This window comes from Rana temporaria, chromosome 1 (genome assembly GCF_905171775.1).
Source record: "Rana temporaria chromosome 1, aRanTem1.1, whole genome shotgun sequence".
In the NCBI taxonomy this organism is placed as follows: Eukaryota; Metazoa; Chordata; class Amphibia; order Anura; family Ranidae; genus Rana; species Rana temporaria.
The window spans coordinates 178,370,304-178,384,415 of NC_053489.1; the positions used below are offsets into that span (position 1 = coordinate 178,370,304).

General features: G+C 41.9%; 1 protein-coding gene across 1 annotated transcript in view; it reads right to left on the reverse strand.

The window, feature by feature from the left end:
• The window catches only part of RAD9B (RAD9 checkpoint clamp component B), an 87,765-nt gene that overhangs the window by 36,451 nt on the left and 37,202 nt on the right, over positions 1-14,112 (reverse strand). Inside the window, exon 7 of the mRNA XM_040353669.1 lies at positions 107-213. Within this exon, the coding sequence (XP_040209603.1) occupies positions 107-213 (107 nt within the window). The remainder of the gene's footprint in view (positions 1-106; positions 214-14,112) is intronic.

Here is a 14,112-nt window from a genome sequence, read left to right on the forward strand (position 1 = left end):
AAGCCTTTACATTATGCAATTGTATTTATTGCTACAATATAAAATTCAGTTTACATTTATTGAACAAATGGAACAATTTTTAATCCCTCCACCTCCTTGTACTTACCCTAAGTTCCTTTAAGCAAAATGTTACTTCAGAATCCATTCCAATTTGGAAGTTAATAAATTCTTCAGGATTTAAATGCACTTCAGTATGCATTACTTTTGAAATACCTAGATGAAATAACAAGGTAACTATGATGACACATATCTACAAAAAAAATTGAAAGCATGTCTTTCATATGAAAGATCAAGTTTGGCTGAGAAGATATAAAGCAGAATTAAAGTCAGGAAAATAACTTTCTTTAAAATTTTAGACTACCTTGTGAGCTGTACATGCCACATACTGCAGTCCTCAGAAAAACTTTGCAAGGTGCTCTACGCTGTGCTGAGATAACATCACTCTCATTCCCCAGCAACATTCGCAATAGCTGCCAGCAGCACCTTAATATACTGTTTTGATGAGTGTACCAGGCATTCCACTGGCCATTAGTGGGATTTTCCTGACTAACTCCATGGCAGCACTCTTCCTTTGGAGGGGTCATCTACTCTGGCAATGTCCAGTTTTCCTTCTGGAACCAGTCTATTGATTTTAGAGGAATCTCAGGTCAATCAACCCTCTTTAGACTCTTCCGAAAAATAAGATGGTGTTGAGAATGACTGTATGAATCTTGCTTTACGTAGTCAGGGAATATGAGGATGGAGGAGCTTCTGGCCCTGGATTCTGATACACAAGATAAATTCCTCTTCCAGTGGTAGGTGTGGATCCTTTACTCCTTCTCTGAAGCCTATTAGAATTTTAAAACACATATTACTATCCTGTAACTATAATATGTTGAAACTCCCGGATAGATAGATGCCTGACCAGACCTTTATCCCTCCTCTTTGTCCATTCTTCCACTTTCAATTTTCTTCTCCTTTCCAATTCTTTCCATCCCAAGGCGATTTAATAGGCGAGTGTTTCCTAACAATTGTACTAGGAAACCTTCCTGCTCGATACTATTGTAATATGTCTCATGTCTGACAGTCTGCAATTTCTGTTTAGTAACTTCACGGACTATAGACCCTCCCAGCCATGTAACATCCTATTACAGCACATGTTTTTGCATTGTGCTTGGACTGTACTTTACACTTTCTTATTGCACTCTGCACTGATTTGTATTTCTTTGTACTACTGCCATGGACTAATCTCGACAGGGATGAAAATGACAAGGACAAACAGGTTGTCACAATTCATTAAGCATGAAGTCATGGTACTCCAAAGAGTTGTTACCATTTGCATTCACCTTGTACAGGGTTAATTTACTCTACCGACATCCCTTTTCTTTTAGAACCTTTTAGAACCAGTTAGCTGGTCTCAGAGACTTCTCAGGCCAATCAACCCTCCTCAGAGAGTAATGTATTACATAAAGAGGCAGCCTTAGTCTATTGACAGAGGTAGAGTTGATCATGGCCTAGGCAGAGAGGAATCTTTCCAACATTGCATTAACCTTCAGTACATCCCAAGGATTAAGAACAATTATTGAACAATAAATGGTCTCTAGATCTTGGCTCCTTCAAGTTGATTCTCTGCACAGGATTCTAGAGATACCTCTGTTCACATTTCCTTACAATTAGTATATGGAGTGTTTTCATCAGAGGAATAGGCCAGCAAGTCCTGGAAGTGGATGATTTGACTGATCCGGAGAGGTTTCCTAAGCTGTAAACTTTCCCTTCAGTCCTCACCATATTTAGATTGTTAACTACTGTTAAAAACAACAGAACAACCATTGCAGGCTTTGGTGTTATCTTCTGCTTCAAACTTAGTTAATGGAACCCAGTCCCTCTATCTCTCAGATGAGATTTTTGATGCAGGGTGCAATAATCCAACCTTGTTCATCACTCCTCCAGTTATTGTTTCTCTGAGTTGATATCTATACTCCAGGAAGATGGTACACTAATATACAGTAAAACCTTGAATTGCGAGCATAATTTGTTCCAGAAACATGCTTGTAATGCAAAGCACTTGTATATCAAAGCAAATTTTCCCATAAGAAATATTATAAATAAATGCTTATGGAACAAATCATTTGAGTTTCCAAGTCCTTCAGTTTAAAGTCCATATAAAAAGATCATAGCAATGTGATAGGTTGTGTAACCATAAAATGTCCATCCACAAATGGCAGCCTCCACAAGGGGATTTGAGGCAAAATCCAGCAGGAGCTACAGAGTATAGAAGAGAAGAGAGGAGCAGCTAAGTGTAGCAATATGGTTACATTTAATGAAGGTACATTTAGCAACTCACATGGTTGATGATTAAAAGAGGCGCATTTAAGTATGCAGGCATCCTGGTTAAAGCTGTCCACACAGACCATCCCCCACCCTCCCGGCTCTCACCGCTGTCAGTCTGCAATCGTGACTGGGAAGACTATCCTGCATTAGAGCGATTGAACCACTCGTGGAGTGCATTGTGAAAGGGACAACGTTGATGGCGGTGAGGAGGATGGTCTATGTGGACAACTTTACCCCTGATGCCTGCATACTTAGATGTGCCTGTTTTAATCATCAACCATATGAGTTGCTAAATGTTGTACCTTCATTAACTGTAACCATATTGCTACATTTGGAGGCGCCTCTCTTTTATACTCAGTTGTGACGTGACGTGACGCTACTTGTATATCAAGACATCACTTGTATATCAAGTCAACATTTTTTAAAACATTTTGCTTGTCTTGCAAAACGCTCTTAACCCAAGTTACTCTCAAACCAAAGTTTTACTGTAGTTTACAACAGGATTTGAGTGGAGTGCATCCAGTTATGACTGGTTCTGGCTGCTCTTGTTTCAGTTCTCAGGCCTACTACATTCTGGACTTCTTACAGATCAGCCTGGAAATTGGGCTGAGCCTCAGCTCTCTTATAGTGCAAACCTTAGCACTCCAGGCCTTCTCCAATGTCTTGTGGGTAAGTAACCCCTTTATCATCCTATTCCTTAATGGGGTGCTGCATCTTAGATCCCAGAGCAAGCTAAGATTCCCAAAGTGGGATTTACCACTTGCCCTAAATTTCCTTGCCAGCTGCAGCTATGATCACTTTCAGCCAATTAGAGTAACAGTGATTCATGAAGACAGTCTCTTTAATGGCTATCACCTCCAGCCATGAAGTTTGCAGAGATCAGGACCATAGGCTATAGAGGACCATTTTTGATGGTCTGCCCAGTTCTAGTATTCATTTACCTATGCTGTCATACTATCCAAAAATAAATAAAAAATTGTTACTACTAAGGATGACCAGTTCCATTCGCTGGATGTCAGCATACTTCAAGATTACTCACAAGCTCTGGCTTTGTTAGAGATTTAGGCCATCTCCTTGTCCCTGACACGGTCCTCCACTCATACCTTTATGGCTCACTGTGCAGTGAAGCTATCATTCTTATCCTGTTACTCTTGTATTAAAGTTTCTGTTAGCTGCAGCTGTGAATGAAACCTTACTTTTTCTGCATCCCACCCTTGTTGATGGCTAATGGCTAATTAAGCTGGCCATAGACGGTTCCTGCTGAACTGGCTGAGATGCGAACCATGTATGGGCAGGCTGAATGTAACCAAGTTGTTCGAACTAGTGACTTTTGCTGTGGCACAGAGAGTGGGCCGTAAATGCAGTCTGATATGCTCATGCATGGCTCAGATTGCATTACCGCTAACAGGCAGGGGGGTCATTTGTGACAGAAGATAACTATATTGCCTCTGTTTTAATATCAGCAGATTTTTTATATTTCAATGTTTTATTGAAAAAACCTAGTAATACCAAAAGTAGCATGTAAACAGAGGCCAATTCTTGGAGTTTCACTATGACAAATACACAAATACATAAAACATGCATAAACAAAAATAACACGGCCCATGAATATAAGGAAACACTCAATAATCATGTGATTTTCTAAGATAAACCTTCAGAGATTAGAAAGCCCAACAGACAATATCAGGAAGTAGTAAACATATACCTTATCTACTAAAGAACAATTCTAATCAATAGTCAGAATTGTAACCATGTGCAGTAGAGTGCAGGAACTTGTGTATGGTACGGAGATATAAGCGGGGAAAGGGTGGGGGTGTAGGGGGAATAGTGGATAAGGGGTAACGGGGGACCTTCGTACCAATTCCTGAGAATGTACTCAAAATCAAAACTTAATAAAGCTCTAAAGACAACCCAATATATATTGGATTCAAACAACATAAAAGGAGGGGGGGGGTAGAAGACAGGAAAAAATAATAAAAGAAGGTCAACCCAGAGCTCATTGGGGAACCGAAATGTGACAGATCCATGGGTCCCATAGTTTATCAATTTTTTTTTAGTTATTATGGAGTATGTGAGTGAGTTTGTCCGTAATCATAATCCAGTTAACTTTATATTTAACACAATCCAGAGGAATAACCAACTGTTTCCAATGCCGAGCAACAGTAATCCTTGCCGCTAAAATGTGATTAGTTTTACTCATTTCCTGAGCACTTCATCGGGTAGTTTATGGAACAGGGCAACCTCTGGGGACCTACGGATGTTCACCACCAAACTTATTAGATTAAATATCCAAATCCAAAACCTAGGCACCAGGGGGCACTGCCACCAGATATGATGCATTGTCCCCAACTGACCACAGCGTTGTAAACAGATGCATTTTAGCCACCTGAATAGGGACCAGGTACCAATGCAAATGTGTTTTATAGTTGGCTTCAATTGGCGTGGTATTGATGGAGACTTTAGATAAAGAGTAAGCAATATCCTGCCACTCAGACGGGTCAAAAGTAAGATTCAGGTCCTTTTGCCATTGGTTCATATAGGTGAGTTTTGAATTTGGTTTAGTGAGGGAGGCATAGATATTCGTCGCCTCAAAGGACCACTTACCTGGCAAGACAACTCAAAAGTTGTAAGTGTTAAGCCCCGTACACACGGTCGGATTTTCGGCCAACCAACTTCAAAATCCGGCACTTTTCTAATTTCTCCGACCGTGTGTACGTTCCATCGGACCAACTTTTTTGGCTTCAATCGGACAAAAAGTTGGGTCTGTGAACGGACCAACTTTCTGTTCTGAAAAGTCCGATTGTGCAAAGTGCGACCGTGTGTACAGAAAACCATCGGATTTTTCAAAAAAAGCTAAATGCGCATGCCCCGAAATAAAGAGCACCCGGAAGCCAGCTGTCTAGTAAAACTAGCGTTCGTATTTGAAAATGCTCATTCGTCACGCGGCAAGTTTCGAAATCTCAAATAGCAGCGCATATTCTATTTTTCTTTAGAATGTCCTAATATGTACATCTGCTCAACTGGTGATACGGACGGATTAAAAACAAATGTATTTACTTTGGATTTTAGTGTATTTTCTGGATATGAATCCAGCCTTTTTTTTCTTATTTATTTGAAATGCAAAACCAATAAATATCCCCAATTCTTTATGCTGGGCAAAGTAATAACTACCCTATTTATGTCCCTTCAATTTTAGCAAAGGGCCTGCCTACTCACAAACTTACATTTGACTTTCCACACATAATGCACAAGTTTTTAGCATCATCATTTTATTTAGCAAAAAATGGGAAAAATAATAACAGATCCAAATACAAAACAACAGGAAGGCAGCAATTGAATAACTGGTTGACTTGGCAAAGCCTCTGTACCCCAGGGCATACATAAATTCGGTTATAATCTCTAAACTTGGGGACCTGAGCATTAACTAAAATATAAGGAGCCCAAGAAGATTGTGGTCTCCAAAAGATGGGGAGCAGCAGCAGCAGACATATTTGTGCCCAGGCTGTGGTACTTCAACAGGCTGATATTTCAGCATACCAAACTGGCCAACACTCTCCACACTTCACACCTCATCAGCTGAAGCGTTATAATTTTTAACACTCACACCACAATACAAAAAACAATAATATCTAAAAAATAAAGATTTTATGCCATAATTCGAGCATTTTTTCTTAAGCCAAACCAAACAAAACATACTCAACTACAAATAATAGCAAAAATATGTTCAAAATCATAGATATTTAAATATAAATTAGTATCCCCTAAAATCGGGGCTCTGAGTTGGCCACTGACCCCCATGCTGCTGTGGTGGGTTGGCTTGCTGGGGTGGGTTGGCTTGCTGGGGTGGGTGGGCTTGCTGGGGTGGGTAGGTTGGCTGGGGTGGGTAGGTTGGCTGGTGTGGCTCGGCTTGCTGGGGTGGGTGGGCTTGCTGGGGTGGGTAGGTTGGCTGGGGTGGGTAGTTTGGCTGGTGTGGCTCGGCTTGCTGGGGTGGGTGGGATTGCTGGGGTGGGTAGGTTGGCTGGGGTGGGTAGGTTGGCTGGGGTGGGTAGGTTGGCTGGTGTGGCTCGGCTTGCTGGGGTGGGTGGGATTGCTGGGGTGGGTAGGTTGGCTGGTGTGGCTCGGCTTGCTGGGGTGGGTAGGTTGGCTGGTGTGGGTAGGTTGGCTGGGGTGGGTAGGTTGGCTGGTGTGGGTAGGCTGGCTGGTGTGGGTAGGTTGGCTGGTGTGGGTAGGCTGGGTGTGCTTGGAAGCTTGTCTGTTGTTGGTAGGCCTGTTGTACATTGGCTGGAGGTGTGTGATCTATATCACAGACATGTGAAATAGGGGTTAGCTCCCGTTTCCTGGCCTTGCTAAGGAGCTGGACCATGATCCCCTCACATAGCTCCCTTTGATCGGCATCAATTTCCCGTAGTTTGTTTGCTATAAAACAGCCAAACCCTTCTGCACTATCGGGTGCTGTGGTGATGACCGATGTGGCCCTACTTAGAAATTCAGCCGTGGCATCATCCAGATGTTGCCTCTTCTTGGCCCTTTTCCTAGGAGGGTTCAGTGTAGGGATTCTACATTGTGTGGACTGTCTGCTGGGCCCAGCCTCTTCTTGGCTGGCAACGTCCTGTGTCTGAAAAAGGAGCATCATTTTATTTTCTTGCCATCATAACAACACATTAACATCATAGTCAGGGGCGTACCTAGAGCATTTGGCACCCGGGGCAGATCCAATATCTGGCCCCCCCCCCCCCACACGTTAAAATGTACAAACACCCCACTGTGCCCCCTGCATACCTCTGCATCCTTCAATATCATTTTTTTACTACTGCGTACCCCTCTCCACAACTGCACGTCTGGACCCCTTTACATTACCCAGCACCCTACACCTCTGGTCATGTCACCCCCCTAGCAACGCCACTGATCATAGTATATCTGAATGCACATATTTTCAGGAATACTATACCTGTGTCAAGCTGAGCTCCTCCTCCTCCTCCTCCTCCTCCTCCTCCTCATCCTGAGTTGGTTCAGCCTCAGTATCTGTGGCCTCTGCTGATGCGGATGCAAGTGTGGACAGATGTTTTCTTGGCTCTGTTTGGTCCTTTAAAAACATCAGGCTGCTGAAGTACCATAGCTTGGGCACATAAACATCATCTGCTGCCGCTCCCGATCTTTTTGAACACTCAATCTTCTTGAGCTCCCTCTTAAAAAAAAAGTCTTTATTGGTGACCTGCCACAGACATGTGTGTGATCTATAGAGATCAATAAAAGCAGTGATGAATGCTTTGGAATTAAGCTTTCCACCCTTTGCTTTCGGCATTATTTGGATGAGATATCTGCAATAAAGGATACAATACGACCAATAAGTGCTTGCTGTAACTTCCTAACCTGCTTATACAATCTCTGTTTGCTCTAAGCTAAATCATGCAGTAACCACTAGTGTCCCAATGTATTCACCTACCTTCGTTCCGCGTAGACCTTCGGCTGCACGTAGAGTCGTTCCGTTAGGTTCGTGCATGCGTCCGTGACATCGAGCGCTCGTTCTTGATTTATATAGCCTACGCATGCGTGAAGCAACGCTCTACGTGCGTCATGACGCTGGGGCGGGACCACAATCCTTTTTCTTCATGCGACATTCTGGGATGTGTGAGGGAGAATGTGATGGCGGAACCCACGAAAACGAATAGGCCCCGCAGTGGAGGCGTTTATAGAAAACACAAGGCCACCCCCATGAGCAAGGGGGAGATGGTGGAGATGGTTCGCATCTTTGAAAAGTACGATTACGATTGTAAACTTGAAAATTATGATAGGCCCAACAGCCATAAAGACTGGGTTCTGGAGAAGGTCCTCGCGGTATTGGAAGGAGATTATGGTATCCAACGAACGAAAGACCAAATCCGCAAACGATGGTCAGATTTGAAGCACAGAGAGCAAGAAAATTTAGAAGCCATTCACCGCACCATTATCAAAAGAAGTAAGTACATGTAATTTGAGAATTATTTGTCTGTACATTATAGATGGATGAAATTTAATGATTTAGTTTTCTGGTGGGGCCTACAGAAGAAGTTAATGGAAGTTTAAAAGCAGTTCATTACAATTGTAAAGTTTTTATTATGTCTTGGCTACTTTTGGCAAATCCTTAATATACTGTATTCTAATTTTTTCAACAGGACAAAGGCACAGAGAAAGACACCACAGGGGACAAAGGGAGGCTTCCCTTGGCCGGGCTCCAACAGGGGAGAGAACAGGGGAGACAACAGGCCCCAAATCTGCCCCAAAACGTAAGTTAAGAAAAATGCTTATGTGCTTTTGCCAGTGACAGGGGTGTTTAGAGATAGGACAAACGCCATGGTGTCAGGACTGAACTTAAGGGGTACATTACACTTTATGTTAGATGCGTGGCTCATCACTGACCATTAATGACGCATTTACAGGGTAGAGATGGGTAGAGGAGAGTCCCTGGGGATCAGAGTCACACAGAGTCACGCCTGCTAGATTTCACATCATATAAACCATATTGCCATAGCAAACAAGAGTGATGGGTGCCATCTGCCTGAGTTGTTTAATGTGGCCTAGATATAGACATGTCTTCATCGATTTTATATGACATCATACTCCTGTTCCCTAGCATAGCGTTTATTGTAATAATGCATAGTGTAGTACACTAGTGTGGCGCAAACTGGTTCACCAGGGCAAGGTTGGTGGACTTTAAAAGCAGCACATGTGATTATGTTAATATAATGTAATTTTGGCAACGATTCATAGATGATTTATTCTTTCATTTTAGAGGATTGTGAGTGTGCTCAACACCAACCTTTGCAGGATTTGGAGGATAGTGCCGGACCCAGCAAAGAGCCACCAGTCGACAGCACATCCCCAGACACCAGATATGCTGAGGGTGAAGGAGTGCAAGAAATGCAAGATGAGCCTTCGGAGGTTGTTGTTTGCCACAGTAAGTTTTTGGAACATGTGCCTTGCAAAATCAACACCTGTTTTTTTTTTCTAGGTCCACACCACACACGCCTACACCACAATAGCAAATTATTTAGTGTATTCAAAATTTGAGCATGTAGAAGGGAGAGGTGGCAGTGGTGTTTAGGTAGATGCATTTGAAGACACATGGATATGCACCTGGCCCAAGATTTACAGAGTATTATCTGTACATTCACTAGTAGTGTAGGTGTATTATGAAGATGAAAAAGGTTGTTAGGACTAATTGAGTGTCTAGGTTTAGGTAAGTATTTCAAGAAAATAGACCCCATTGTAACATTTTGGTTTATTTTGGGATTGCCTCAGTCACTTCACCATCAAACACATACTAAATTTTTGTCTTTTTCCAAGGCCACCAACTACCAGGATGCACTATTGGTCGGATCAGTGCTGATATGCTGCAGGCAATGACAGAGCTGGAAAATCTCAAGGAGGCTGCCACTGGTGTTCAGAGACGAATCCGGGATTATTACGACCTGTTAGCAAAATTTTAGTTTTTTTCTATCGTTGTTTTATAATTACAAATGTTCCCTCGTGTTCAAGGTTTTATCATGGAAATATTTGTAATTAGCCTTGTTTGCACATGCTCAGTTTGTGATAATTGAAAGAATTTGCACTAATTCTATTTGCACTACGCACATTTTGTAAAATCTGAGTTTTTTCTCCAAAAAAAAGTGTTAATGGTAGGTCATTACCACAAAATGACTATCTTTATGTGTGATTTCAGGGTCTCAGCTGAGTGTTTATCCACTCTTCTTCTCCTGGTGCCTACAAATGTCATTTTGTTATATTTTAAGGGCTTGACCTTAAAATCATACAAAAATGCACATATAGAAATGCCCAATGTATCGAGGCCAAAAGTGGAACAACTTGTCATTCTGACCCTGGGATTGCACCAGGAGAAGGAGAGTTGGTAAAGACTGTGCTAAGGGTCAGTTCACATCAGACGCAGTTCCATTCATTTTGGTGTGCATTTTTGTATGCGACAAAGATGCAGGCACAGGGTTTGACATGCACTCCATTATGGTTCCGGTCGGCTCTAGCTCACAACATGGTAGTCCGTTTCCGGTGATAAGGCTAACTACATGTTGTGAGCTACAGCCAACCACAACCCACGGGGCGCATGGAGACCACTGTGCATGCATTTTTGCCACACCCAAAAATGGAACACAGAATGAACAAAAGTGCATCTGGACAGACATTTACATTGCTAATTTTTTATTTGTTGCGTGAAGAAAGCTGAAAAAGGAAAAATTTTGATGTAAAAAAGTTTGCTATGTCTAGGGCTGAGTTTGAAAAGATGCATGTTTAGCATTTTACCCAAAAAATACACAATTGTGTTATTCCTGAACTAACAATGTTTTTTGATTTTGTAAACTGCCAAAAAGTGACATTGGATTGTGCAGGATTGAACAAATATATTTTTTGAAACATTTTGTGGATTATTATTTATCTGATCACTACTACCAGTATATTTGCATATGGAAAAGGTGTGTATCAGAAACAAAAAGGCATAATAATAATACACATAGCTGTTTGTAACTTTAGAAAGGCTAATTAAACATTTGGTTGTTCTAAAATATTTAATGGTAATCACAGCAACATTTCATTAATCAGTAAAATAATAGTAATAAACAAACATAACAGCATCTTGGAAACGAATTTAAGGTTTTCAAAAGGAACATCATAAAGGTTCACAAAAAACTAAAGGACATCTTGCTGCCAAGGCACTGCCCCTCTACCCACAAAATACTCCATATATTGCTCCCGCACCAGACGGGCATTCTGGGAGGAGACAGCAGGTCGAGTTTGTTGCAGGGCTGGCATCACTGCATCTTCAGCTGGACGTCCACCTGAGGGGTCATCAGTATGCCCGGAACCTATGTAGTTAGCAGCATTCCTCCGTAGAAAATTATGGAGGATGCAGCAGCACAAAACAACATGATTTAGTTTGTATTCCGCCAAGTGAATGGCAGTCAGAAAAAGCCTAAAACGACATGACAAAATGCCAAAGGCGTTTTCAACCACCCTTCTGGCACGAGATAGTCTGTAGTTATATATCCGTTGCTCACGAGTGAGGTTCCTCATTGGAAAGGGCTTCAAAAGATGTTCCCCAAGAGCAAACGCCTCATCTGCCACAAATACAAAGTTGAGGCCCTCCACGTTGTCCTGCGCAGGTGGCAAATGTAAGGTGCCAGACGTAAGACGCTGATAGAATTCGGTATGAGCCATGACACCTCCATCAGAATGACGACCATTCATACCGACATCAACATATAAAAACTCATAATTTGCTGAAACAATAGCAAGCAGAACTATGCTGTTAAAGCCCTTATAATTATAAAAAAAAGAGCCTGAGGCCGGTGGAGGAACAATTCGGACATGTTTGCCATCAATGGCACCCCCACAGTTGGGAAAATTCCACTGATTGGCAAACTGGGCTGCAACATCCTGCCATTCCTCACGGTTTGAAGGAAACTGTGGAGTGAAGCAAAGAAAAATTAGTTAAGACTTGAGCAGAAAATATTATCAGCATTTTGAAAACATACATTATAGGGGCAAGAGAACACTAAAATATATCAAAACATTTGTGGAATAACAATTAAGAAGCAGAGCAAATAATATGCTTCATGACTCCCTCTGGTGGCAGATTAAATACATTTTGTGTAGATAATGTTAAATGCTTAAAGCTTGGCAAGTGGTAAGAACTCTCTCCTTTGCCATGGGACCAATATGGTGAACCAAGGAAGGATCAGGTTGCAACCGACTTGGGTTTTTGTGACTGTCACACCAGAGGGTAGACAATAACATAATATATACAAATAAGACAAAGTACTAATAAAATATTTTGGAGAAATCATGAAGTGTATCAAATGTGAAAACAAAGAAAAAAACTTACCCGAATATAGTCCTTCTGCAGGACTTGAATAATGGCACAGCAAGTGTCCGGAATTATGTGTCCCAGAGCCTGGGGAGAGATCCCAGTAGTAAACTTTATGTCCTGTAGATTTCTCCCTGTCGCCAAATATCGCAAAGTGGCTATGAGCCGTTGCTCTGCAGGAATAGCAGGCCTCATACAGGTGTCCTTCTTGCTAATATATGGGGACAGCAAGTTTAGAAGACGCTGGAAGCAGGCATCGGACATCCGAAGATAGTTCCGAAAATCATTCGGATTATTTTCCTGCAGCTCCCTCAGCAATGCCATATGTGAAAATTGGTCCCGATGAAGCAACCAATTTTTGGTCCAAACAGTCCTCCTCTTCCTGGTCCTGGTCCGGGCTTGAGCAATAGCCAGAACTCCAAGACCATAAATAGCCCGTTCTCTCGCTGGATTCCGCAACATCTCGTTATCGAGCGAACGCACGCAAAGTAACGAGCAAAAAGGCACGAAAATGGAAATCGGGAAAGCACTCACACGAAACGTAAACTAACTATATAGTAGCTGATGGAACGCAATGCGGGACGTACGAAACTTGAACTTCCTCTTTGAATCGCGTGGCCGTACGTTAAAACGTCACTACGTTCGTGTTGGTTGAGGAAAAAGTCAGAGTGTGTGTATGCTATGGGTGTGATCGGACAAATCAATTAAGTCAAAAATCCAAGGGAAATTTTGTTGGATGTCCGACCGTGTGTACGAGCCTTAAGAGGCACAACTATTAGATTAAGTTTGCATCTGGCAAAGGACAACATTTGATTATATTGGAATATTTCACTAGCAGGTATCTACATCTTGTCTTTAAAGTGTTGTAAAGAGTATACCTGTTTTCCATTAACCACTTACAGACCATCCGCCGCAGGAATACGTCGCTACTTTGAAGAGAAATACCGTTGTTATGGTAGCAGCTAGCTACAATAAACCCAATACCCTCTTCAAGAGTGGGCGGTCCTCTTTCAGATAAAAGTGGTCTCTGTGGCAGATATGCAGCAAGATTACTTTTTATCAGCGGCGTCAAAACGCTCTTAAAGAGACATTTTTTAAATGACATAAAAATATAATTTTTTTTTGCATTTTAGTAAAAATATGACATCTGGGGCCTCTCTTACCCCAGATCTCATATTTAAGAGGACCTGTCATGCTTTTTTCTATTACAAGGGATGTTTTTTTTTTTTAAAGCGCCCCGTTGCGCCAAGCTCTCTCGCAGAAGCAAACGCATATGTGAGCAGCACCCGCATATGAAAATGGTGTTCAAACCACACATGTGAGGTATCACCGCGACCCTTAGAGAGAGCAATAATTCTAGCCCTAGATCTCCTCTGTAACTCCAAACATACAACCTGTGGAATTTTTAAACGTCGCCTATGGAGATTTTTAAGGGTAACATGTCATGCTTCAAAGTTGTGCCTGCTCGTGGAATGGCAACAAAATCAGCATAACATTATCTTCCACAATATAAAAAAAAATGGGCTAACTTTACTGTTGTCTTAAGCATTTTCCATGTCATGGACAAAAACAACGTTGTTCTTGATGTGATTCTTGTCAAGCCTGCCTTACATACACGCGATCGTAAAAAAAAAAATGCTCGAGCAAAGCGCGGTGATGTACAACACGTACAACGTCACTATAAAGGGGAAGTTGCATTCGGATGGCGCCACCCTTTGGGCTGCTTTTCGCTGATTTTGTGTTAGTAAAAGTTTTGTGAGAGAGACGATTAGCGTTTTTCAGTCTTCGTGCTTTTCAGTCTGTTACAGCGTGATGAATGTGCTATCTCCATTACAAATGCTATTTTTACCAAAACGAGTGCTCCCATCTCATAACTTGCTTCTGAGCATGCACGTTTTTTTTCCTGTCGTTAAACCCTACACACGACCGTTTTTCACGACGTCAACAAC